Consider the following 25235-nt stretch of genomic DNA (forward strand, 5'->3'; position numbering starts at 1 on the left):
CCAGGTCATTCCCACCACCACCACAGATCAAGACGTCGCGCAGCAGTGGGTTGCTGGCGGCCGGTGGCGGTGGTAGTGGGCCCAAGACTCCGCCGAGGGTGTCGGGGAATCCGGAAGATTCGTGGGAGATACGGACGGCGTTTGCACCGCCGCCGGGGGGGAGGCGCTGATTTTTTGGGAATTTTTTTTTGTTTTGTTTGTTTTTGGTTGGGGGGGTTCTTTGTCGTTTCAGGGGGTTGGGGGCTGGTTGTGGGGGATCGGGGGTTGATGATGTTTGGATACCCGGCTGCCTTAAGAAGCTTTGTTTGGTTGTGTCGTGTTGCTAAGGCAAGGGGGATATGATGTCTAAATACGGGATTGGTTTGGGGCTGCTCGGGGGTCTACGGAGTTTGTTGATTTTTGATGTGGTACCTAATAATTCGGGGCCAGTGTCCGGTTGTGAAAGAACTCGGGCAGCTGTGTGGGAAAGAGGGAACTTCAAAATTAATACGGATATGAAGTTTTGACTATACGTTGTCCTTACTGCATTACTTCTGAAGGGAGGGGAAGTGGGGGGGGAGGGGGTCGCGGGCCCTCTATCCAAGAGGTGCTATGGCAAGATCACATTCCTTTTGTTAATATGCAAATGGACGTATACACGGAAAGTGATGCCACAAAACGGGAGCTTCTAAAGTGACGAGTCTCTATTCTCACCGGCGGACTCCGCGTCGTGTTCAATGTTCCTGTCCCCTTCGCCTCCACGACTAACCACACAATACAGGATACACAAAGCAGAAGATAGCCATGTAATACATTCGTCTAGATACACCAGACGGCAACTGACAATGGCTAGGTAGATGTATATTCCAGTTTCCCAGTCTCTGCTCCGCATCCAGAAACGCCGTTATATGCTTCGCTCGCCTCCGCACTTATTCTGCTCAGCTTTTCCCAGCACACACCCCGCACATTTAACGCATATCATGCTTTAGCTGGTATACCCCATCTTGAATCGCTCCCATTAACCAGGGTATCACGCTGGATTGGCCCCTCCCTCCCTCACAGCCCTGCATCCAGTCTACATCATCCTCCCTCCCATCCCACTCCCCAACCAGAAAAACAAATACAAACGGCTCACCCCTCCAGATAAACCTCCGTCCTCATCCCCGGCTCCTCGCGGTCCGCCCGATCCATCGCCTCTCTCAACTCCCTCAACATCCGCTTCGTATTCTCCACCATGACATTAGTCTCCGCCCTGTCCGGCACCGCCCCACCATTCCCACCCAACAGCGCCTTCTTCTTCGCCGACGGCGACACTTCTCTCCCCTGCCCCCCATCACCATCACCATCATCATCATCGACATCCATCTCCGCACTACGCTTCCGCTTCCCCATCCCCAACCCGGCCTTATCCCCACTACTGCGGCTGCGCAAAGGCGGCGGCGGCATGCTCCCCGACGCAAACGGCGGGTGGGGCGGGGACGTCGCGGGGAGGCCCTGGGCCGCAAACCTGGAAAGGTCGGCGCTGTGGCGCGAGGTGTGGCCATAGACGGGCGGGCGCGGTTTAGCGATTCTGGCCAAGCGCAGGCGGAGCTCCGATGGCGTGGGCGAGGGGGCGCGGCCGGCGTCGCTCACCATGTCGACGTCGCCGTCGAGCAGCCCGTCCGGCGAGCCAGAGCCGGAGCGGGACGCAAAGTCGTACCGCCCGGGGGCCCTGCTCGTTTTGTTGTTGCTGTTGGCCGCAGAAGAGGACCGGGCGACGGCTTCCGGCAGCCAGTTGCCATCCGGCATGGGCACGAACCCACGCGCGCGCAAGTCCCAATGTGTGGACGACTTGGCAAAGCGGTTTGTTCTCTCTCCGTTGGTTGTGCTTCCGTAGAAGCCCGGTTGCCGCTTCGCGCCGGGCTCGTCGTCCGACTCTTCTTCCGCCGACCTCTTTCTCGAGGCGGAGAAATTCGTCGTCCGATGATTGTCGTGCCCCACCCCAGGAAGCGACTGCCGGAACCGCGACGACGACGTAAACGACCCGCCATTGGCGTTGACGACGGAGCCGCTGGCGGACAAGCTCCGACGGGGTTCGATCCCAAACTTTTCGCGGAGGGAGCGAGTCTTCCAACCCTCGCGCTTGCCTCCAACGCTGCTGGTGTCGGATGGCGCCGGCTCGAGCTCGAGCTCCGATTCCGGGTACCGGTAGGAGCGGGTCACGCTGTCCATTGCCCAGGGGTCTCCTCCGTTGACGGCGGAACCGCGAACGGAGCGGCGAGCAAGGGTGCGCGGGTCGTCGTGGAGCCCCGAAAACACGCCACTCGCGAGAAGCTGGTCCTCGGTGCTCTGGTCAGTGCTGTAGGCGACGCTGCCGCGGCGGCCGGTGGAGGTGGCGAGCAAAGCAATGCGGTTGCTGTCTTCCATGAGCTGCCTCTTTGCGGCGCGTCTGGCTTCCCGTTCGACCTTTTCCTTTTCTTCTTGTAGTTGTTTTTTGGCCGCTTTTTGTTGTTCGCGGTAGAGACGCATTTTTTCTCGGCCTTCTCGAAGAATGCGTTTGGTGGCAAGGGATCGGGCGATGTTGCGCCAGCGGTAAAAGAATTTTAATCGCAGTCGGTGGGTTTGATACTCGCGTGCAACTCGCCACGATTCCTCATCCTCGGCCCGCCGTTTCTTTTCCGCTTGTTCGCGCTCAAAATCTTGCCAGACGCCCCATAGAATGTGGCTTAGTATTTCTTCGGTGAATTGTTCTACGAGACCATCGTCGCCTGTAACGAACCATTTCGTGAAATCACCGAGAGGATCCCGCTTCGGAGATGGCGGTGGTATGGTTGGTGCTGTGGTGGCTCCGCTCTGGAAAGAGACTGCCGGCGCTTGCGAAGACGAGCCGGAGAGAGGGTTCTGCCCGAGCGGCTGGAACGGAGTAGAGGAGAGAGGTTGTAGGCCTTGTGTTGCAGGCGCAGTTGTGGCTGTGGCGGGGGGTGCGGAGATCTGAACAGAGGGAACTAATGAGACCGTAGTGGCTGTTTGCTGTCCTGGAGGCTTTGCGGGCGTGGTGGTTGGAAAGAGGGATGCTCCGGCCGGCGGAGCTGTACCCAAGATAGGAGCTGAAGGAGTTGACGCGGCCGGCTTTTCTGGGGGAAATGTGGTAGCTTGCGTTGGGTTGGCGGTGGCGGCCAGGTTCGGGGCGGTGCTGCCGAAGATGGGCGGTGCGGATGGAAATGTTGTGGAAGGTTGAGATTGTGCCGCTTGAGCAAGGGATGGTAGGGTGGCCGAGCCAGGGTTTGCGAGGAAAGCAAACGGATTTGAGCTTTCTGCGGGCTTGGCCGTTACGAAAGGTGAGGTTGCTGTTTGCCCGGTCTGGGCGGACTTGCCCAGGTTCGCAGCTGGCTTGGAAATCGTGCTGGCTGCCAGGGGGACCGGTGGTTGATTGAAAGATGGGAACGGACCCTGTTCTGCTTGAGCTTGTGGCGTGGGCTGTTGACTCGGGACCGCAAATGGGTTCGCAGCTGCGGTGGAGGGTTGCGGGGCCGAAAAGCCCGAGAACGCTGGTGTCGTTGCCGCCGTGGTAAAGGGCGAGCTTGAGACGGGGGCGCCGAAAGGCGAGGAAGTTGTGGGTGGTTGTGTCATCGGCGGGCTGGCCATGGACAAGTCCTCGGATACCGGTGCTCTAGTGACGAAAAGACTGCCACCGCCCTCAGAGAATAGACTATCCGGGCTACCGCCAGAACTGGGCGGGTTCTCTGACGGCTCCTCAAAGATGGTGTTGTAAATCACATAAGGCAAGGACTGCGTCGTGCGCTTCCGCTCGACGATTGCCCCTGAGAATGCCTGGCGAACTCTCGGCGATGGAACGGCCTTTTTCTTGTTACTGAGAAGGAGATAAGGCTCCGTGACGGGATTTCGCCCCTCGGGAACCCATGTCGAAAATTCGAAGTCGTGTAGCTCGGCGAATTCAACCGCCTCTTCGGACGTGTCAAACCTTAGCATTGCGTTGAGGTCCGACGCCGTGATGGTGCGAGGGGCATCGCGATGCCGAGCATAGCCCCTGACGAGGTTCTTGAGGATGCCCTGGCGCACTGTTGTGAAATGGATTTCTGCAACACAGGCCATTGTGTAGGAGACCCGCGTGTCCTCAACGATGGAGAAGTAGTTTGTGAAGGAGGCATCGGACAAGCTCGTTGCCGCGCGTGGCTTGATCGGACCCTTAGGTTCCCGCACATCCTCCATCGTCTGGATCAGGGACAGAGCTGTCTGAACTTCTTCACTCTCGAACCAAGACTCCTTTCCCCACGTCGGGATCCTCACTACTATCGAGGGGTCGTGTGCGTTGAGGAGGAGGTAGTACGCTCTGAATTCAGGCTCGTTCGGACAGTGGACTTTCTTGTCGTGACACATATCGTACGCCTCCATGAGTGACAAGATGGTTCGTCCCAGCTGCTCAATCTCCTGCCTCTGGTCGAAGTCTTCGTTGGCGAAACCCTTCTTCGACAGCAGGTGTAGGGCGGTGGCGTGGAATCGTGTAATGGTTTCGAAACAGTATACCATGTCCTTCATCTCTTCGGCCGACTTTTGCGAGTGAAAGGTGAAGTCCTTGCGCACAGCTCTGGTCCGATCCCACAAGAAGTTGTGCATCGAAGGGAGGTTGTTCTCTGACTGGAGGAGGTCGTTAAAGAGGTAATCTGTCGTCCTCCGCAGGGCGTCCACGGAACGAACGTCCATGGGCAGCGGCGCATCTTGGCCGGCGGCAGAGCGCCCGAACTTCTTGACCATCCGCGTCGTGTCCGGCCACATGGTCAGCCCATCGGGGCGGGTCTCCTTCTCCTCCGTCTTGACGTCGTACTCGGCGATACGGGAGACCTGCTCGAATTCCGGGCACATGTTCTCGCAAATTCCCTTGAAGGGAAGGGCGTCTTCGAGCTTCCGTCTCTTGTCCGGATCGTCGATAAGATCAGCTTTCCTAAGTGTCGCATACGTGCGGGTGCGATACTTCTTGTATGACTCCTTCAGACTCTCAATGGCGGCCCGCTTGCTGGGGTCACCGGGGTCGGCGTGCCATTTTGGCGGGTGGACATTTTCTTTTTTGAGGTGGTCGTACAGCTTATTCGCATAGTTGAAAGCAAAAATCGACAGCTGCTTTGTCCGTTCGGTTGGGCCTTTGGCTGTGACTTCCTGGCTACCACGCTGGCTGGGGGCCGGCTGATGGCGCTCCTGGCGCCCAGGCTGCTTTCCCCGACCAGTTGGCTGCGGTTTTGTGCCCATCCCCGACGTTTGAGAGCCCGGCGGCCTTGTAAATGGATTTGTACTGGCGAACGGCGTGGGTCCCTGATTCTGTCCTCCCTGCGCAGCAAATCCTCCGTTTTTCGTTTGGCCTCCTTGATTGGCAAAACCAGTGCTCTTGGTCGCAGCCGGTGGCTTGCCGTTAGTGAGCTTACTCCGGCGACCCATGGCGTTCGCGTCGTGTTTAGCGGCCGATGATTGAGCTGACGGGCCCGATGGTGGCGCTCGGGAACCAAACGGAGATGGACTTCGGCTGTTCTTGGGCCCACTCGGGGGAGCTGCAGAAAGGTTATTTGCCTTCGGGCCAGATGGAGCTCCAAAGGGGGCCCCAGCTGATGGCGGCTTGTTTCCAGATGCTGGCGCGCCAAAAGGATTGTTGTTGGACGCGCCGAAGTGACTCCCTGATGAGGACGGCCTGCTTCCAGACGCCGCCGTGGCTCCGAGAGAAGTGTTGGATAGCGCGCCAAAGGGATTCACAGCGGGCGCTGAACCAAAAGGATTCGTCGTGGGAGCCGAGGTGTTGAACGAGTTCTGAAAGGGCTGGTTGAACGCAGAGGCAGGCTGACCAGAGACAGGCGCTCCAAAGGGATTTTGAACGACCTGACCTTGGGGCACCCCGAAGGGGTTGTTAGCTGGCGCCGCCATGGTGGTTAAGGCAAAGCATTGGCGATGAAGGTCCGAGCGAGGAGAACGGACGGAGGGGATCGCAGATCGAGGCTCGAGGGGAAGATCGGGAGAATATTCGAGCGTCGCAAATGGGGCCTCGACGTCGCAAATGAAGATATCGGACACGGGTTTGGGTGCGACTCGGAATGGAGAATTACCAAAGGGGGGGTCGCTCAATCAGCGCGGTGATGGTTTTGATGAATGGCGATGGGGTCGAACCGCCGACGCGTGAGCATGACGGGACGTAGCTCTATGCGGTTGAGCAAATCAGGAGTACATGCACCATAGGAGGGCAATTCCTGTCTGCCGCGTTCTTATTCTGTAGGTGGTGAAAATGCGCGAAGGAAATCGGTAGGTTGCGCCGCAGTCGAGAATGACTGCGAGCCTTGAATATGCAATCGTGCAAGGTTTCGACGGCGGACTTGGCTGGCTTTGTCGCATTGAACCAATTCTGCCCTTTGACATTGGGCGGTGAATGGCCGAACCGCCCCAAAACGGCCAGGCAAGCTTGGGCCATGTGGGGAGATGTCCATTCGATGCTTGGCGAGCTTTGCTTGGAAGCCTTTAATTATCATCCCGACTTCGCGTCCGTCTCAAAAAACACAATAGCACACAATAGCACACAATGCACAACACAAAAGAAATCTGCCCGGAAAAGTATATTGTTTATTTCTTTCTGAATCGGCCCTGGATCCAGCACCGATACATCTTAAGTTTCTTGGCACGGTTAACAAGCAGTCTACGATCAAAGCCAAGCTCCTCGATCTCGAAGCTTGGCTGCAGACTTTGGGTTTCCTCACCCTCGGCCGGCTCGCTAAGCTTCCCGCACCAAATCTCTTCCAGCTCATCCTTCTCGAAGAAATAGACGCGGGTACCGTCTCCCCGGATGTAGAAGTTCTCCTCCAGATAACGCCCCTTCTTGAACCGCACCTGGGCAAGGTCACCTCTCCCATAGTCGCGGAAGCAGACCTCGCCGCCCGGCTTGAGCACACGGTAGACATTTTCTACCGCCTTCTTCCACTGCAATGGGGAAAGTGCAGAGAAGATAAAAACCATGATAGCCACGTCTACGGATCCTTCTTCGAGGCCCGGTGGCAGTTCGGCGCCAGCAACGTCCCAAACGTCGGCCTGCATCCACCGCGGTATCGTAAGATTCATGGGTTGCGGCATGACCTCAACCGCCTTCTTGGAGAAGTCGCAAGCGTGCAAGCTTCAGTTTCGGGTTCTTGTTTTTGGGCCAAAAACAGGGAACGCCGTATTCCCCAGCACCAGCTCCCTATCTCTAGGACTGTCATGGGTCCGGCGTCCTCGCGGGTCACTTTATCCAAAATCGGAAACTCTTGTTGGAGCCACTTGCGATCCTTGAAGAAGTTGGCCGTGTTGTTCTTGTAAAACAAGTTCCACCACTTGGCTGGGTCTGAATTGAAACGCACTGTTGACTCGTTAGCTGATTTGCCCAGAATTTTGCAAAACAAACATCGAGGAGGGATGTATAAGGCGCATCAGATGGGAGCGAAAGACTATAACTACATAGGTGTCTTCATAGAAATTCAGATGAACTATGCTTATTAAATGTAAATCATCACAAGCGCCGGGCTTCTCAGCCCGAAAAAGAAAATGTATCCAAAAACAAAAAAGTTCCACTCACTTTTATCAAAGTCGGACACGGGTGCCTGACGCTGCATGGCGTATTGCTGCTCCGCATACTCTTTGTATGTGTCGTCAGTTTCAACGTGGTCCCAGGCATTGAACTCGAAGGGGTCGTCCTCCTGCCCGAGGTAGCGGGATCCGAACTGAAACGGGTCGCTCCTCTTCTGGTTGTACTGCGGATCGTGCGACCGATGGGGGGGCAGCTCGACCTGCTGCGTGCCCTGCGCTATTTTGAGCGAGGATATCTGGGCAGCCAGCGTCTCTTGCGCGGTGATCGAGCCAGCAACGGCCACGTCCTCGACGCTGTCGACCGTCATGGCGGGCAATGTTTTAAAAAGAAGAAAATATGCGGCGCGTCTATGAGAAGCAGCTAGCGGTCGCTGCAGGTCATTGAACTGCCCTTGATGAAATGCAACTTCGGAGCAGCATTTCGTGGGTGGTTTCGAAGTTCGAAACTTGAAGGGGGAAATTTTGTCGACGCGAAAAAAAAGAAGGGCGTTTTGCAAAAAAGGGCTGCCAGAAGTGGGGCTCTCTGAGGGGGTCTGCAAAACATCGACCAAACCGAATCGGGAAATGTCTTTTATCTCTCTCCGTAGTATTTCTACATGACCACCGATTCTGACCTTTTCACGTCCCCATCACTGTTTCCTACTCGCCCGCTTCCTCTCGATCTTCTCTAGCTCCATATCGATTCGCTTGAAGCTCCAGCTCTTCCAGAAGGGCGGGTACAGGAACGGGCGCAGATCGAAGCGGTTGTCATCCGGCGCTGTAGCACTCATCATCAGCCACAATTTCTATGTTCAACCTGAGAAATAACACTTACAGTAATCGTTGCAGTGCAAAGCCGGCGTCAGTGTTGTCATCTTGTGCCCTGTTTCGCTGTCAGATACCCTCCGAGTCACACCTAGAAAACCAATCCCGGCGTGGAATACGTACTGTTGATGGCATAGAAGTGAAAGAACTTCTTGACCTTCTCGGCGACCTGTGTCGGTGTGTAGTACGGTGCGTCGTCGTCCGGCTTGCGCACGCGGTCAATACTCCAGTCGTGCACAAGCCGCTGGAACATGCCGAACGGGCCCAGCTTGTTGAGCTTGCGAAGGCGGCCGAAGATGGTCAGTTCCTGGTATGTCATGCCCATGTCTATCTGGGGTCAGCATTGTCGTGTTGAAAGTACCGACGGGCAAAACCATACCTGCTTCGTCACTCTGGACATAATCCTCTGTGATGGGTTCCTGTAAGGGGCAATGAAATTAGCATACCCACACGCTTGCCACGGGCCCCAAGAATAGTAGCAGGAAACACATACGAGTTCGGCGGTAGGAACGGCCGTCAAAAACTCATGAAGGCACGGGAGGTCAAAGTTTTTCTCGGCCCACGCAATGAAGCGCTTCAAGTCGGCCTTATCAATAGAACCGATGGGATTCTAGAGCGGATGTGTCAGTCTCCTTACTCTCTGACCACCGAACTGATTATTAGCATGGTTGACGTACAATATCGGCACTCTAGAATGAAGTTAGCGGTCGTTGTAAACGCGTACACGGTCAGGCGGTTGGTTAGCCAAGGCGGACTTACCGAACAGTCGTATTTGGTCAAGTAGCCCCTCAGGCCTAGACAAGATATACGTCAGAACCTGATTTCTCCAGACTTGAAGTTCTCGCAGGGGGATGCAGCTACATACTCTATTTTCATGTTAGCTGTGGAACCCATATTTCATTGCAAACAAGACTCACCTCGCCAACGTTAGCACTGCCTAGAACCAACAGACTACCGCCCCCAGGTCTCTGCCTAGCGGTGGAAAGCATTTGACCAACTTCCTATCCAGCGGGTTAACACACACTCGACCAGGACCCCAAGACATATTTCACCCCACATAGGCAGTAACCTTCCTGATCTTCGCCTGCAAGCACTGTAGCGTCAGGTTTCTCCGGCACAGTCCCGCCTCTCGACCTTAACCTGGGGATCAAAGCCGACGGTGCTGACGAGGAGCTGCTTTTGGGCCTCTTAAACGTCGTCAATGTCGAGGTTGACGTGGTAGCTGCCGATAGCCTCAGACAGGTCCTGGGCGCGCTGCGGCGTCTCGCGCGAGCTCTGTTTTTTCATGCCCATGTAGATGGGGGAGAAGCCCGGTTTGCAGAGCTCTTGGGGTGTCGTGGTAAAAACCCCCTCGCCGCCGTACTTTGGGATGCGCTGGACTTCTTCGAGAACTTGCTTGTTTCCTTCTCCTAGGCCCCCCATGACAATGCGGCACAGGGAGTAGACGATTCCTGGAAGGTAGTTAGTAGGGGTATCCTATTTGGGGGGGGGGGGGGGGAGGGGGTAACCAAGGGTTTTGAACGTACCCGCAGTTGCGCACGAGTCGATGCCTCCGCTCAAGGGCACGAGATAGCCCGCAGTGCCCGATCTGCGGAGGTACTGAAGAGCAAAAAGGTTAGATGAGCGATTAAGTTGTTTTGTACATTTTTGCTTACATCCCACAGGTAACAGCCACCGCTGAGTGCGATCTCCTCTTCGACAGAGTGATACCTCGGCTGGATCAGTAGGGTCGGTGCCACCGTGACATCGGCATCGCCGTCCTCGGAACTAAGTTCAAATGGCGTCTGGATCCTTTGATACTTGGCGGTGGATGCTGCTGCTTGAAGCCCGCGAGAGATGGCCGCCCGGTACGATCTCACCTCTTCCAAGTCAACGGTGGCAGTCACAACCTCGACATCGTTCAGGCTGAATTGGGACCCCTGGGCGACGACATCACCGTTCACAATGATCATAGCACAGCCGTCAAAGTACAGGCGCTCGCCATCGCAACCCTGCTGGTTTGCGTAAAGGTAGACGCCGCCTGACTTACGAGTCGCCTCCATGATCAACTGCAACCGGGTGTCGAGTTTCCGCAACGTGAAGTGACTGCCGCTGGAGTTGGTGATAATTTCGACACCGTCCAGAGCCATGTCGATATGCGGAGCCTTGGGGGTGAAGAGCTCTTCGCAAGTCTCGGCACCAAAGGCAGTCTCCGGAGTGGAGATGACGGCATCCCCGAATAGAACGTGAGTTTCGCCCTGCAACTCGGCCAGGATCTTGGGGAGGTGAAAGAGCTCCGTCTCCCTGGGGCGCATCCAGGGAGTGAAGTGCCTCATCTCGCGGTAGTTGCCGTCGTTGGCGAGCCACATCTTGGGCCGGATCAGGAGAATCTTGCCGTCGAGGCAAATAACCCGGCAGTTGTACCGCAGATTCCGGTGGAGGATGGGCACACCAACGTCGAGGAGGATGCCATGAGTGCTCTTGTCCTGCAGAAGCTGGGCCAGCATCTCCAGGCTGTGTGTGTAGACATCGAGCTCATGGAAATGGTCCAGACTCGAGTACCCGCAAATTTCTAGTTCCTTTATTCGGAACAAACATTAAATCTGTGATCATCATACACTCGAGGATTCGATGCGTGACTTACGGGACCAACACGAAGACGAGCACCAGCGGCCTTTGCTTGGTGAATGCTTTCGATGATGCGGCCGAGGTTACCTTCCCACTGAAACCATAATCAGTACTCAACTTGAACTAAAAGCAAAAGGTGACCATTGGAGAATCACTCACGTCGAGAACCCATTGGTTCAAGCTGCATGTCGCAACCGTCACAAGGTGCCCCATGGTTGAGGTTAGCTGCTGGCCGTTGGCGTATTTGTTTTTGTGTGGATGGTCTAGTTGTCTAGGAGTTCAAATTGAGAGAGAGTCGAGTCACAAGTGTAAGCGCCTTATCTACCTTTATTCGGGACTGCTCACCCGAAACTCGCAGCTTCCAACGACTTTCGACCACGCCGCAAGAGGATGGACGGCGGGACTGGCAGATAAGGTCAACGGCACAGACAACTTTGCCGTGGCTGTATTTACAGATCCAGGCCTTTTTGGATCTCACCAAACTCAAACCCGACGTGTTTCGCAGCGAAGTCTTGGAGCTCTCCTTTGCCGTTTCTACCCCTCAACATTGAAATGCACCGCGGGGCAGGTCGACGTCACATTGCCTAATACGGCTAGTCGGGAGAGGTTGTTCGAGTGATGGACAGGGGTAGAATTCATGTTCACTGTCCAATTAGCCCTGCAGGGTCCAGGCCTCGGCAGTCTTGTCCAGACGAACCATTTGTTCATCGCATCTTGAAGTCGCTCGTTTGCGACCGAAGTTGCCGGCCGAACACAGCAATGGAGTCCCAATAATGATATTCACGTTGCGAGAACACAGCCCTTTCCTCCGAGACCGAATAATACCATGAAAGCCCGGCACATCTTACCCTGACCGCGCATAGCCCTTGCACCCGGAACACATCACACGATCCTCTTCTCGCCTTCAAGAATGGCATCACGGCTCCCAACCCCGGCGCGCCGCCTCCTGGCAAAACATACTCCTTTCCGCTCACTCCCGTCACTCTCACAATCATCACTCCCACCAGCAACCCCCATAATTCAAGCCAACCTCCCACAACCCAAGCCAGCCACCGCAACCACCACCACCGCCGCCGCAACCATCACCCGCCCCCTCTCAACAACCCCCCCCCGGCCCTGGCTACTCTCCGCGCTCCCCAACCTCGCCGCCAGCACCAACGGTGGCCCCTCCCCGCCCAAGACCCTCCGCGCGCGACGAGTACTCCCCTACCCAGCCGCCCAGATCTACACCCTCATCGCCGACATCGATTCATACACACACTTCCTGCCACACTGCCCGCACTCGCGCGTGACCAAGTGGGTTACCACACCCCCCACACCCATCACCATGCCCACAACGGATGGTAGCAGCAACGCACCCCCCCAAAAAGCCACAGGAACGGCAGCAGCAACCCCCCCCGGAACGCGCCACCCCGCCCTCGCCGACCTGACCGTCGGCTGGGGCCCCTTCACACAGACCTACACGTCACGGGTCTACTGCGTTCCCGGGTCAGTGGTGGAGGCAGTGAGCGGCAGCGCGACGACCAGCATCCCCGCGGAGGTGCTCTGGGCGGTGGAGGTACCCCTCTCTCCCCGTCTTCTTCAGGGGAAAAGGAGGGGGGGAAGATAGAGGGGATCTTTGAGAGTCTCGTTTACGCGGTGGACGGTGAAGCCCGTGACGGGGCCGGGGCCGGGGACGGGGACGGGGGGCGGGGAGTGGACGGAGGTGGTGCTGAGCGTGACGTTTCAGTTTTCGAATCCCGCGCTGGGGTTTGCGGTGGGGCAGTTGGCGGATGAGAAGGCGGACGAGATGGTGGAGGCGTTTGAGGGGCGGGCGAGGGAGTTGTATGGGGGGAGGTGAACGACGCAAGTGGTTGTGATGTTGGTGTGTGTTTGGGGGTTGGTGTTCGGGACTGGCTGGTGGGGAGAGAGTCAAAGGGAGCGTGAGGTTCTAGGATGGCATGTACAAACATGTACACTAGTTATGTGTATACGATTTTTCTGGTTTTGGTGGTTTCCTAGAAGGGGGTCTGCGTATAGAACATAGAATATACCAAAACATCCCAACCAAGACGATGCACATCCAACGACGACTTCAAACAACAAAGCAGAACAAGATAACAAAAAACAACCCGTCTAAATCTGCAAAGCAAATCCAGAAAAAGCAAGCCCTCCCTCGCCGCGCGGCTGACTATTGACATTGACTCTTTGCGCCGGAACCAGGCAAAACTCGCCGCAGCACCATGTGCCTCCCGCAAACCCCGGCCACCCAACGTGTTTATTGCTGTATTTCTTACCTCCAAACCTAACGATTGTGGTGGACGCCATCGCCGCTATCCATCATACTCCATCACTCATCCCTCATACCTCGTCGTCCCACGTCTCATCCCTCATTTCCATACTCCAGCGGCGATATACCTAACGTCCTGATCAGATCAGGCCACGCGGGCACGCCGCGCTAGAAACCAAACCTCGAAGCAGAAGGGGGATATCCAAACATAACTCGGCGAAAAAATCAAAAACAAACCCAAACCAAAAAGGAAAAAACAAGTAGGCGACAAGGTATCAAAAGCCAAACTGAATAGCAGGTTGCAGGCAAGATTGCGATTATCGAAAAGCGGCGAGGGAGCCTGTTTGCGGTCGGATTGATCGTCGACCCCATCGATCTAGCGTCGTCCACCGGTGAGATAGGTATATGGCGACGACCGTGTGCGGCGACCGGCGGCTGTCAACGAGGAGGGGTTCCCAGTTTAATGCTTCTTCCTAAACCCATGGAGTTAGCACATTCTTCTTTTAACCGATCTCAACCACGACGAAACAATAACATCTAATCAACAGGGCAAGTAACGGACGCGGACGGCCATGTATGGGTAGGGTAGAAGAAAAACGTGTACTGCTGGGAGGAGGCGGAGGAGGTGCGATTCTTATGCTCATGGTTGGGAGGGATGGGGTTAGGGTCTAGGGGATGCCAACGTACTTCTTGCTGCTGCTCTTGGGCTTGCTTCCGGCCATCCACCCGAGCATGGACGACGGAGCGCCCTTATCCTTTCTCCTGGGTGGCTTGTTGGGATCGACGCTCACGATTTGCGGCTCCATCGACGGCCGCACAATCCGAGCGCCAGTCGGGATGCCGCCGGGACCACCTGGCATACCGCCTGGCATACCGCCCGGCCACATGTTGCCTGGTGGCGGGGGCGGAATGGGCATGCCGCCACCTCCTGGGCGGGCGCTTGGCGGGCGCATGAAGGCCGAGGCCATACCAGGTGGGGGACGCTGGGGGTGTTGCGGGTGATGGCCGGGGTGCTGAGGACGGGGAATGCCGCCGGGCTGCATGTTGGGGGGCATCTGCTGGCGAAGTGGCGCCTTGTCCATTGGCCACATGTGCATGGTAATGGCCCAATCGGGCTCAACAACCTTTTCCCACACGCTCGGGAGGATGATTTCGCCGTTGGGTCCGATCAGGTCGTAGTGACCTTCTTGGACATGCGGGCCGATGACCTCGACATGTAGGAAGGCCTGCTTGATAAGCTCTTCCATACCCTGCAAACCGTTAGCAGAGGCGCAGGAAGGGGTTACTTGGATGGCTACGTACCTGCCACGTCTGGCACAGATGGAAGGGGAAGCTGAACTTGCGGCCGACGGCATCCTTGAACTTGATGGGCAGTTTCTCTTTCTTCTTTGCAGCCTCTTCAGCTTTGTCCTTGGCTTCCTGGAGAAGCTTGTCCTTGTAGATCTTCTCGTCCTTTTTCCTTTGCTCTTCAGCGGCCTTGGCCTCCTCAGCCGCCTTGCGCTCGGCCTCGAGTTTCTCCCGTGCCTCGACCTCGGCCTTGAGTTTGGCCTCTGCCTCGAGCTGCTTCCGCCATTCGGCTTCCTCGGCTGCCTTTTTTGCGGCAGCGGCTTTCGCTTCCGCCTCGGCCTTCTGGGCGGCTTCAATCTTCTCGCGCTCGGCCTGAAGGGCGGCCGCGAGCTTAGCCTCTTGTTCTTTGATGGCCGCTTCCAGCGCCTTCTTGGCATCCTCTTCGATCCGCTTCAGTCGTTCCGCCTCCTCGGCTGCTTTGGCGGCGGCGGCGGCTTTCGCTTCCTCTTCGGCCTTGATCCGGGCGTGGATTCGCTCCTGCTCTTCCCGGATGGCTAACTCGATCCTGGCCTTGGCCTGGGCTTCAGCTAGGGCGGCAGCCTCCGCCTCGCGCTTCTTACGCTCCTCGGCCGCTCGTATCTCGGCCTCGAGCTTCTCGCGGGCCTCTCGTTGGATCCGCGCCATCGTCTCTGCCTGCACCTTCTGCCTTTCCTCCTCTGCTTTCTTCTCCGCCGCCATCCGCTCGCGAGCCTCCCGTTCGATCCGCGCCAACGCCTCTTCCTGCATTTTCTGCCTCGCCTCCTCTGCCCTCTTCTCCGCCGCCAGCCGCTCGCGCGCCTCTCTGTCAGCCTCGGCCTTTGCTATCTCCATCGCCTTCTTTGCTTCATCTTGCGCTCGTTGGATATCCTCCATCCGCCTTTTAAGCGCTTCTTCAGCTTCTCTCTGCATGTTGGCCTTCATTTCCGCCACCCTCTCCGCCTCTGCCTTTCTCTTCTCTTCTTGCTCAAACTTGGCAAGTTGGGCTTTCAGCGCCTCCATCTCTGGGTTTGGCTTCTCGGGCGGGGGAGGGGCAGGCGTCGGGGGTTTGGGGGCAGGCGCCTCCGTCGGAGGCGGCGGCGGGGCGTTGTACATATACGGTTGAAGGTGCGGTGGTGGTACACCATAGCCTCCTGGACCTCCACCACCGTAGTAACCGTGGCTGTGGTTATTTTGGTGATAAGGCATCATGTCATAGTGCCCGTGCCCTGAGCGGTGCTCATTTTGGAAAAAGCTGCCACTATTCCCGCTCATCGGCGACGGCGTGAAGGGGTTCCGATAGTCGTTGCCATAGGGAACCATCTGGCCGCTGTAATGGTTCGTCATGTAGCCCACATGGCTTTGCGCATATCCGTTTGGCTGATGGCCGCCCCGGGCGCCATAGAAGGCGCCCTGGTTCTGCGGTTGTGGTGGGCCGCCGTAGCCCCGCCCGTACGACGGACCATACTCGTCGGAGGGGTCGATACTCATTGGCGGTGCCGGAGGAGCGTGGTATGGAAAGGACTGGCGCCCGACAGGGGGGAATCCTGTGGCTGCGAGGACCACCACGGATTGGGTGTGGGCTGTGGGATCGCGGAAGCACGTGCTTATACTCGTTGCTTATTGACGCTGAATCCGAAGGGTCGAGCTCGTCGTACTCATCACCCCACTCGTCCTCCTCCTCCTCTTCTTCTTCGTCGTCGTCGTCGTCAACTATGGACCCGCTGTAGTCCTCACTGTGTTGTATTGACGACTCAGCTTCGTCGTCGTCGTATCCACTAGAAGAACTTGAGGCTGAAACGTGGTTTTGGTTGATTGTCACGGTTCGCTGTTTTCTGTGCGCGGCGACGGGGCGATTGGCGCGACAGGTTAGCCAAATACTTGGAAGGGGGACAGCGAAATGGGTCATGCGGCGCAGCCGTCGTGTCGACAAGAAAGGGCGGTTGTGGTGGGGGCTGGACTCACAGCGGCATTGGTAGTGCTTATATCCGTCACCTTTGACTCTCAACAATCCACGGATAGGAAGCGGAGTCAAGGCGACCTAAAATCGACTTGGTGTGCACCGGGGTTGGGGGGGGCAGGGTTGGCGGTGTGTGTTGTGAAGGGATGCAGGGGTATTGGTGTCTGGAATGCGCAAACCAGGAGGGGGAGAGGCTGTGTGTTTTCAGATGCGGGTAAATAATGCTGGGAAGGGACAGGAACGCCTGTGAATGTTTCTGTGACAGGACCGTCCGTTTCAGCGCCGAGTGGTTCTTCCGGAAAATGTCGACGCACGGCCGCTATATGTTGGGCGCGAAAACAGAGAGAGGAGGGGAGTCGATCGGGTAAGGTCTGGGTCGCTGGTCAGAGACAGCGGGAACGATATGCACAAAAAAGCCTAGACCAGATCCACCCGAGGGGCCGCCGAGGGAAAGAGACAGGGGAGGCGAGAGGGTGAAGCAACCCAAGGCGCGGCGGAATTGAACCCTTAACCCATTCCGTCCGCCATGTTTGAAAGGAAGTAAGGTGAGGACTAACAACCGCTCACGACAATAAGGAATCGGGAGAGGGGAGCTGGTTTTATTATGGGGTGAGCCCATAGCGCGGGGTTGAAGTACTTGCCTTCTGTTCTAACTAGGGGGAGAGGGGCTGTGAGCCTGGCTAAGGAGACGCTCGTGACCACGGGGACGGTCAAGTCCTGCGGAAAGGGGGGGGGGGGGGGGAAGGCGGGAGCGTCCGGTGAGGGAAGGAGCACTGAGCACTCAGCAGCAAGCTTCGATACTTGCATAGCGTCAGTGAGGGGGCCAAGTTGCTCGATGGAACGTAAGAAACCCCGCGATAGCAGCGGAAACATCAGCACACCAAAGCAGCCGGTAAGGCGGGACCACTAGCCTCGATTGGGCTCCAGTGCCGGGAAGGCAACCCACATGAAATGCGGTTGATGACGACGGGTTGTACGCCAACAACACATGTTGTTGGGTTCGAGTCCGGTGCATCATGAACACCACAATATCATCGCAGGGCTAAGACCGAGATTGGGCCTCTTTTGCCCCCCTCTGTACCCCGTGAGACACTGGTTCAGATGGAGTGCGTGCCTGCGACTGACCGCTGAGCCGAAGAGGGGCAGCATTTCTGCCCTCACCACAGAATCCAGCCTCGGAAGAATGGAGGAACAACATGACGGGAGTGACTGCCCCGGTATTGATGGCAATGAATAATGTCCATACGTAGGGTATGTACGGTAGTGGACTGGGGACCGGCTGTGAAGTGGGAGGCAAAATGGCATGCACATGGCGAAACAGAAGGAAACATGAGGAAAGAGAATGTCGTCGTACCGGCAGCTGGATTGTGGCCCAGTATGGGAGTAATCTTGTCCACAAACTGTCAGGTGGGTGTTCCCGTTCGTCGATCTCGGTGTGGACGGGATGAACGCTGTGTGTGCCGTCCGACAGATCAGACCAAGTTTTGGTGGGGTGGGGTCCGCTGAAGTTGCTTCTAGGCTGCGAGAGCCGAGATGTGAGGGTACCTGCCTGGTAAGTAGGAGGCGAGATAATCTGCTGCGGGCGCCGCTTCAATAGAATTGCTTTCGCCGGGATTTATTAAAATTTGCTGCTTGAGCCTGTTCGAATTTGGATGCTACTGCTGGTTTCGACCTGAGATGCTGATTAGGTTATGAGCTTGTGTTTTCAGGGCACGGACGGATTAAAAGCAAAGGATTCAATTTTCGGAGGGCAGACAGGGGGAACACGCACGGTGCTGGGTCCGACTGTTATTATACGGCTCAGTCTGAATTCTTCGTGGACGAATTTTCATCGTAACCGGAAGAGCCACGCTACAGCCGGGTAATAATGTAATGAAGCAGGCCGGAAACCATGTAAAGCGGATGCAGGCTGCGGCAGCTGTGCAGCCACAGCACTAACAGGGGCGGAGCGTTGCCCTGCGTACAGAAAAAACCTCACTTACAGGCTCAGGCTCGCGGCCCTCGATGCCCGCCACAGCAGTTCTGCTGGAGACCCGACCCAGGCCACCCGGATCCAGGCCACCTCACCCGCAAACGGACGGCGCACTCGTGGCCTTTTGCCAGCTTGCGGGTCGCAGCGGACAGCCCAAGGGGTGGCCATTGTCAGGCGGTGAACCCCGTCTGCAGTCCTGGGGCGGGCAAGGGAGGGCAGGCATTGGCGGCGTTGGCAGAAATCAGTGACAATGAGCGACCACAGCCAGAAAGGCCAACACCAACCCTCAACACTTGGTCAACCCCCACCGGTGTTGCTGGACCGGTGACGAGTGCAGCTCTCTCTGCGCAACCTCACTGGCTTCTGATGGTCACGATGTTGAAGGCAACTTCGATCATCCCGCATGGTTTTTCTTTTTGCCTTGTGTCGGCACTCATGCCTTGGAAGTAGGGTGCGAGGACGTGGGGTTGGGAGCACAAAATATCCGAATGTGTAAGCCGATAGAGCGACGTCAACTACCAAGGAGGCCGTGAGGCGACGGCAAGAGTCAATATTTTTTGGTTCGCGGCGAGATCGAGCAGGCGGATGTGGAGATGCAAGATCAGACCCCGCGGACAGCGACGCCTTAAGTTATAAGCTTTGCCCACCACCATCTCGATTGCCGTCTCCGTGTCTATAGAACTCTGCTAACCCACTGCAACGATACCTCAGTCTCTACCGCCAGCCTCGTCGATAGACACGTCAACTTCGGCTCTGCGGAGCCGTCCCAGGCTAGCGCTCAAGCTTGGGAACAGTCCCAGGTACATTGGATGTCTGCACCGAGTGAGTCCATCAAACAGCCATTGGGGTGCCTTCGACTGGGCATCGCGAACGGGGTATGGAGTTGTGGTTGTCTTGCTTGCTGCCACCCAGCCAAACCCAGACTTTTGCTGAGCTTAACCCGACGATCCCCCTTTTGCGCCCAAAGAGGGACCGGAGGCGCATCGGGTGAGCCTCAGCAAGCAACAACCCGATTGATGAATTGTAATCTGGTTGGGCTCCAAAGGCCCGCCCCGTCCGTTCTCCACCGCACAGCGGACCTCGTTTGCCCCATTGACTGGAGCCACGTTCGGGCTCCAGCGTTCGCGAACCTTCCTGCCCAAGACCCACACGGCTAATGCAGGCAGGAAGCAGTCGGGCACCAATGAGACCCGAGGTTTTGTTGGAAACAATTCGGACCGCGAGCGCGATTCTGGAAGTTTGCGGTGCAAGTGTCCGCATCTCACCCATGATTTCCCAATCTCGGCCGTCTCCGCCCTGACTCACGACATTGCGGGTATCGCGAACGCGTCACTTGACCTCTGCGCGGCACCACCGCTCCAACCAGGGTGATATCACCTCTTGATTGCAGATGCATCGTCAGCAAGCAAGTCTCGAGCTGCAGCAACCTCAGCTTCGCTGTAACCACGCCAACCCCGGTCACTCGCGGCGCTGTGTCGGACAATTTCGGAAAGCTTGGCCGTGGCCAGCTCATTAAGCTGTTCAATGGTGTTGGTGTCTGGCAGTGCGAACTCGCTGTCATCTGCTGGCCTTATTGCCTTGGTGCCATCGTTGAGCAACCTCTTGGAGACCTTCAAGGTGTTAGCGTCCACATGGGCGCCGCATGAACGAGACATCTTACCAGCTTTAGACCGTAGTATCCTCGGAGATAATCGTCGCACAACTCGATACTCCGCGAGAAACGCTTGACCGCCTCAGCCATGTACTTTTGATACAAGCCATTGGCCAGGCCCGGGGCAGTCGCGGCCATGTACTGCAGCTCCCCCAATCGCGCATGGATCTGTGATGGGTGCATTAGCATAGGGCTGAGGTTCGGTGCCTTGGTCGGACTGCATACATTCCATGCATTTGGCGCCAATACCAAGACCTCCTCCATGGCGTAGATGGCCTGTGGGTACAAGCCCTGGGAGAGATAGATATCCGACAACTCAGACCAGGCTTCGGCATCGGTGGGGGAGAAGTCAAGAAGCTGCACGAGAGCTGACGCCGCGTCGGGAAGACGTCCCATGGACCGCAATAGCGCGACTCGCCTCTTCGCAATAGGCTAGATCATGTGTCAGCCAACAATCGCTTGGCCAGCAAGGGGGAAGGGCGCGGACGAACAATATTGGCATCATTCTCATTCAGAATTTGGTTGTACTCATTCAGCACTTCCTCCAACGCTCCGTTGCCTTGGGCCTCGGCTTCCTTTACCAGTCCCCTGATCGCCTGCACCCGCTCGTTGTCGTCTCCGAAACGGGCGACGAGGCGCTGGAGGCATTGATGGGCGGCCTGGTCATCTCCCGTTCGCAGACACGACACGATCAGGTTTTCGTATTGTAGCCATTGTTCTGACTTCTCGGGGCCGGAGAATAAGGTGCTGAGAGGCGATGATGACACGGTCGATGGCGAGCTGCGCAAGAACGCGGGAGTTTGCTGGGATAAGGCCAGCGCCGCCGCTGGTGACAGCTGAATTGGCGAGTTGAGTATCGGGGGAGCCATTGCTGCTGCAGGAGAATTGACTGGATCGATAATTGACTTGAACGGGACGGAAGATATCACGGTTGATTGACGCGTTGAGCTGGTTCGATGAAGTGGAGTGAACACTGCGGATAGGAGCAGCCAGGAGCTCAGGAGGAGCTGCGCAAATGGGCGAGGATGCTACGCAGATGGGCAAGGATGGCACGTGCATCATAGGTCGGGAGCTCCTTCCTAGCCCGATGCGCCGGCACAGCGGTGTTTGTTTCTTCCGCCGCCCCAACACAGTGTTGCTTGCAGAGTGGGCTCACTGTACGGTGACGTGCTGCGCCTTACATTGGGGCGCCTCACCACCAGGCAACGCGATCGTCGTCCACGATTAGAGGTTGCTAGAGGGCAGAACGCACGAGCGCACCTAAATTCCAACACAACCAGCCTACGGCTAGCGCTTTTGGAAGGCCCTCGGCAAGATGCGCTTCATCGCCTCCTCTACAATTATTTCCAACAAAACATCACCCCGCTAAACCCCTCCCGACCCCAAATTCAACGATTCTACCCCTCGACGACAACTATCGAACATCGAGTATCTAGCTTCGGAGGTCACTGAAGTGCACAGTCGGAAATATAAGCGGCGATATTCACTCATATCAGCCATGTGCGTCGGCCTGCAGTTGCTAGTTAACACCCGAAACCACCACGCTGACAGCACTCAGGTTCGAGAAATCGCTGTACGACCTCATCCGGGGTCTACGGAACCACAAGGGCAACGAGAATGAATACATACAGAACTGCTTAAAAGAATGTCGCGCCGAAATACGCAGCCAGGATATGGGTTAGTTTGTTGTGGCTCCCTCTGACCGACAGCCGGAAAGCTGACCTCGGAGATGCAGACCTCAAGGCGAGGGCCGTACTCAAGCTTGTCTATCTTGAAATGGTTGGGCACGACATGTCCTGGGCTTCTTTCCATGTTCTCGAGGTCATGTCTTCCCAAAAATACCACCAGAAAAGAGTTGGATATCTTGCCGCTGTTCAGAGCTTCCGCCCCGACACCGACGTGTCCATGTTGGCAACAAACCTCCTAAAGAAGGTGAGTGGATATGGCCCTTTTCGTTGAATCCGCCTGCTGATTGTTGTCCAGGACGTGGCTGCATCATTACCGACCATCATAGCGCTCCCTATCGCCGCCCTCCCTCACATCGTCACACCGTCCCAGACCATGTCGCTCCTCGGTGATCTGCTACCACGTCTCGGCCACTCCCATGCCGCTATTCGGAAAAAGACGGTCGTTACGCTCTATCGGCTAGCGTTGGTATATCCCGAAGCACTCCGTGCTTCATGGCCGAAGATAAAGGAGCGTCTGATGGACCCAGACGAGGACTCAAGCGTAACGGCAGCCATTGTGAATGTTGTCTGCGAGTTGGGCTGGCGGAGGCCGCATGACTTCCTCCCGCTAGCACCGCGGCTGTTCGAGCTCCTGGTTGATGGGGGTAACAACTGGATGGCAATAAAACTAATCAAGCTTGTAAGAAACCCCGTGCTCTGTCGCTCCGTGTTTCCTGACCTTGTTGTAGTTTGCCACTCTCACGCCCCTTGAGCCACGCCTGGTCCGCAAATTACTACCACCGTTAACCAACCTAATCCGGACCACCCCGGCCATGTCTCTGCTATACGAATGTATCAACGGCATTATCCAGGGTGGTATTCTCGGCGATGGGGAGGATTTCTCGGCCAGGGAGGAGGTAGCTTCACTTTGTGTCACAAAGCTACGAGGCATGGTGTCCACCAACAGCGATCCAAATCGTGAGCTCACCGCCACTATCTTTATCACGTGGCAGATACTAATACACACGCCCAGTCAAATATGTGGCGCTCCTAGCGTTCAACCGCATCGTCGTGACCCACCCCTTCCTCGTTGCACAGCAGGAAGACGTGATCCTGGAGTGTATTGATAGTGAAGATATCACTATCAGGATAAAAGCGCTTGACTTGGTGCAGGGGATGGTCAGCAGCGATAACTTGGTTTCGATCGTCAGTCGATTAATGAGGCAGCTCAAGGCGTCTTCCGCTACGCTCAGCCAACAAGAAAACGGCGCCGAGGGCCAGGATCCTGAAACCGACTCGAGCGATGAACCAAGCGCAGAATCCAGGCGACGTCACAAAACATCAGAAACTGCCCCGCCCCTCCCAGACGATTACGCCGTCGACGTCATCGGCCGCATTTTGAGGATGTGCTCTCAAGATAACTATGCCAACATGGTTGACTTTGATTGGTACCTCGACGTTCTGACGCAGCTCATCCGGATTGCCCCTACGCCTCGGACAAAGGATTTGGGTTCTGACCGGTCAAGTCCAAAGTCAAGTGGTGACATTTCCGAGAAGATTGGCAACGAGCTTAGGAATGTGGCCGTGAAGGTCAAGGCCATCAGAGCTGCCGCTGTGCGGGCGGCCGAACTTGCAGTATCCCGAATGAGCACGGAGGTATCATCCACAAGGCCAGTCGTCTCAGGGGCACTTAACCCCATTGCTTGGGTTGTTGGGGAGTATTCTTTCCAGCTACTTTCGGCTGACAACACTCTACGGCACTTGCTAGATCTAATCCCACGGGTCGAATACCCCGAGGGCCTGGCAACATCTCTACAAGCTGTGCTAAAGCTGTTTGCCTACGTCGCTGGAGACGATCAAGCACTCTGGACTCCGGAAAGGAAATCGAGCGTCACATTATTGATGGCCCGCGTCATTCACGTCTTGGAGCCGCTCGCATTACACCCTTATCTCGAAGTCCAGGAGCGTGCTGTTGAGTTTATCGAATTACTCAAGCTTACGGCCGAGGCTGCGGCCGGCCAAACGCCGTCCACGGACGACGTCGACCAAGATCCGCCATTACTGCTCACACAAGCGATCCCATCGCTTTTTACTGGGTGGGAGCTCAATTCCGTTGCTGCCAACACACAGCAGAACGTGCCCATACCGGATGACCTTGATCTCGACGAGCCGATTCATGGTGACCTCAACAGATTGTTGTCGCAGGCAGACTCGTTGATGTTGCCGACACAGGGCGACGACGAATTCGAAACATACTACCACCATAAGCCGGCAGTCACAAGCATGTCCAATGAACCAGCCATAAATAGGCTAGTAGAAGCACCGGAGGAGGTGGTGTCGGGATCTTACCAACAATCTGAAGAGAGCTACCTGGACCCGGATATTGTTGCTAGGAGGAAGGCTGAGCGCGCCGAGCGTTACCGTGACGACCCCTTCTACATCCCCGACGCCACTGCATCTGGCGGCAGGTCCACGCCCATCCACAACATTCTCCAAAAAGAGAACGGCCCAGGCCTCGACATATACTCCATCCCTATCATGCAACTCGACTTAGACTCCGGCGGCCGCGCTAGCCCTGCTAATCTGCAACAACAGCCCCCGAAACCCAAACCCCACCAACGCATCATCGTGACAGCCGACGAAACCCTTGCGGGGAGCGGCATCTCGACGCCGCGCAACTACGACTCCGAAAACAACTCGGATACCCTCGGAAATCCAGGACCTCCAAAGCCGCTGCCGCCGCCAAGAAACTCAAGCAACAATCCCTCCTGCAAATAGGCCCCGCCAACCTCAGCGATCTCAGCATCGGAGACACGAGCCAGTCGGGCGGCGGCGGTGGTGGTGGCGGCGATGGGCTGGCACTCGAGCGGCAGCAGCGTGAGGAGGCGGAGATGGCGCAGGCGCTCAAGGAGGTGCAGCGGCTGAGGCTGGAGATGCAGCGCGCGAACGAGCGGATACAGGTCGCGCAGGGGGTTCCGGTGGAGGGGGTGGTTGTGGCGAAGAAGAAGAAGAAGAAGGTGAAGGATGGGGAAGGGGGTGGTGGTGGCGGTGAGGGGGGAGAAGGGGTGGTGAAGGTGAAGAAGAAGAAGAAGGTGGCGGTAGTTGAAACGGGGGGTGAAGGCGGGGTGGAAGGGGGTGAGGGTGTGGTGAAGAAGAAGAAGAAGGCTGTTAAGGCGGAAGGGAAAGAGGGCGGGGAGGGGGAGGCGGTTGTGAAGGGGAAGAAGAAGAAGGCTAGGAGGTTGGTACAATTGGATGAGGGGGAGGGTGCTGCTGCGGAAGGAAATTAGAGGTGGCCATATTGGTGGACGCCGCGCAAACTAGAAGCAGCAGAAAGCAACCAAGCAATGCAATTGTCAAAGAGCACATTTGTGCCGCGCCAAGAGATAATCAGTTCGGAGGATCTCTCACGCTGTTTAAGTCTTTGTTTGGTATATATCGAC

General features: G+C 56.6%; 9 protein-coding genes across 9 annotated transcripts in view; 2 read left to right on the forward strand and 7 right to left on the reverse strand.

Moving 5' to 3' along the window:
- Positions 1-1009: 1009 nt before the first annotated feature.
- Positions 1010-5883, reverse strand: CHGG_02639 (uncharacterized protein; the record flags this gene model as incomplete). The annotated part of the gene is made up of 2 exons (XM_001229154.1): positions 1010-1043; positions 1115-5883. The coding sequence occupies 2 exons, from the start codon at positions 5881-5883 to the stop codon at positions 1010-1012; spliced, it is 4803 nt and encodes a 1600-aa protein (XP_001229155.1).
- A 687-nt stretch (positions 5884-6570) lies between these two features.
- On the reverse strand, positions 6571-7871 carry CHGG_02640 (uncharacterized protein; the record flags this gene model as incomplete). The annotated part of the gene is made up of 3 exons (XM_001229155.1): positions 6571-7114; positions 7174-7321; positions 7553-7871. 3 exons carry the CDS (start codon positions 7869-7871, stop codon positions 6571-6573), a joined length of 1011 nt encoding a protein of 336 aa, XP_001229156.1.
- Positions 7872-8192: 321 nt separating this feature from the next.
- CHGG_02641 (uncharacterized protein) lies at positions 8193-11187 on the reverse strand (the record flags this gene model as incomplete). The annotated part of the gene is made up of 14 exons (XM_001229156.1): positions 8193-8320; positions 8378-8425; positions 8491-8694; positions 8747-8786; positions 8861-8977; positions 9045-9056; positions 9127-9161; position 9233; positions 9285-9368; positions 9562-9818; positions 9894-9966; positions 10023-10925; positions 10991-11068; positions 11134-11187. 14 exons carry the CDS (start codon positions 11185-11187, stop codon positions 8193-8195), a joined length of 2034 nt encoding a protein of 677 aa, XP_001229157.1.
- A 697-nt stretch (positions 11188-11884) lies between these two features.
- On the forward strand, positions 11885-12814 carry CHGG_02642 (uncharacterized protein; the record flags this gene model as incomplete). The annotated part of the gene is made up of 2 exons (XM_001229157.1): positions 11885-12478; positions 12704-12814. The coding sequence occupies 2 exons, from the start codon at positions 11885-11887 to the stop codon at positions 12812-12814; spliced, it is 705 nt and encodes a 234-aa protein (XP_001229158.1).
- Positions 12815-13911: 1097 nt separating this feature from the next.
- Positions 13912-16454, reverse strand: CHGG_02643 (uncharacterized protein; the record flags this gene model as incomplete). The annotated part of the gene is made up of 3 exons (XM_001229158.1): positions 13912-14493; positions 14546-15705; positions 16109-16454. 3 exons carry the CDS (start codon positions 16452-16454, stop codon positions 13912-13914), a joined length of 2088 nt encoding a protein of 695 aa, XP_001229159.1.
- A 1902-nt stretch (positions 16455-18356) lies between these two features.
- CHGG_02644 (uncharacterized protein) lies at positions 18357-18645 on the reverse strand (the record flags this gene model as incomplete). The annotated part of the gene is made up of 2 exons (XM_001229159.1): positions 18357-18423; positions 18488-18645. The coding sequence occupies 2 exons, from the start codon at positions 18643-18645 to the stop codon at positions 18357-18359; spliced, it is 225 nt and encodes a 74-aa protein (XP_001229160.1).
- A 1205-nt stretch (positions 18646-19850) lies between these two features.
- On the reverse strand, positions 19851-20997 carry CHGG_02645 (uncharacterized protein; the record flags this gene model as incomplete). Its single annotated transcript, XM_001229160.1, has 3 exons — positions 19851-20087; positions 20138-20560; positions 20620-20997. The coding sequence occupies 3 exons, from the start codon at positions 20995-20997 to the stop codon at positions 19851-19853; spliced, it is 1038 nt and encodes a 345-aa protein (XP_001229161.1).
- Positions 20998-21626: 629 nt separating this feature from the next.
- CHGG_02646 (uncharacterized protein) lies at positions 21627-25082 on the forward strand (the record flags this gene model as incomplete). Its single annotated transcript, XM_001229161.1, has 6 exons — positions 21627-21643; positions 21838-22060; positions 22112-22495; positions 22545-22773; positions 22829-24263; positions 24515-25082. The coding sequence occupies 6 exons, from the start codon at positions 21627-21629 to the stop codon at positions 25080-25082; spliced, it is 2856 nt and encodes a 951-aa protein (XP_001229162.1).
- A 100-nt stretch (positions 25083-25182) lies between these two features.
- Positions 25183-25235, reverse strand: part of CHGG_02647 (uncharacterized protein) — a gene marked incomplete at both ends in the record, with an annotated part of 1556 nt that continues 1503 nt past the window's right edge. Inside the window, one exon of the mRNA XM_001229162.1 lies at positions 25183-25204. Coding sequence (XP_001229163.1) covers positions 25183-25204 — 22 coding nt within the window. The remainder of the gene's footprint in view (positions 25205-25235) is intronic.

This window comes from Chaetomium globosum, genomic scaffold (assembly GCF_000143365.1).
Source record: "Chaetomium globosum CBS 148.51 scaffold_2 genomic scaffold, whole genome shotgun sequence".
NCBI lineage: Eukaryota > Fungi > Ascomycota > Sordariomycetes > Sordariales > Chaetomiaceae > Chaetomium > Chaetomium globosum.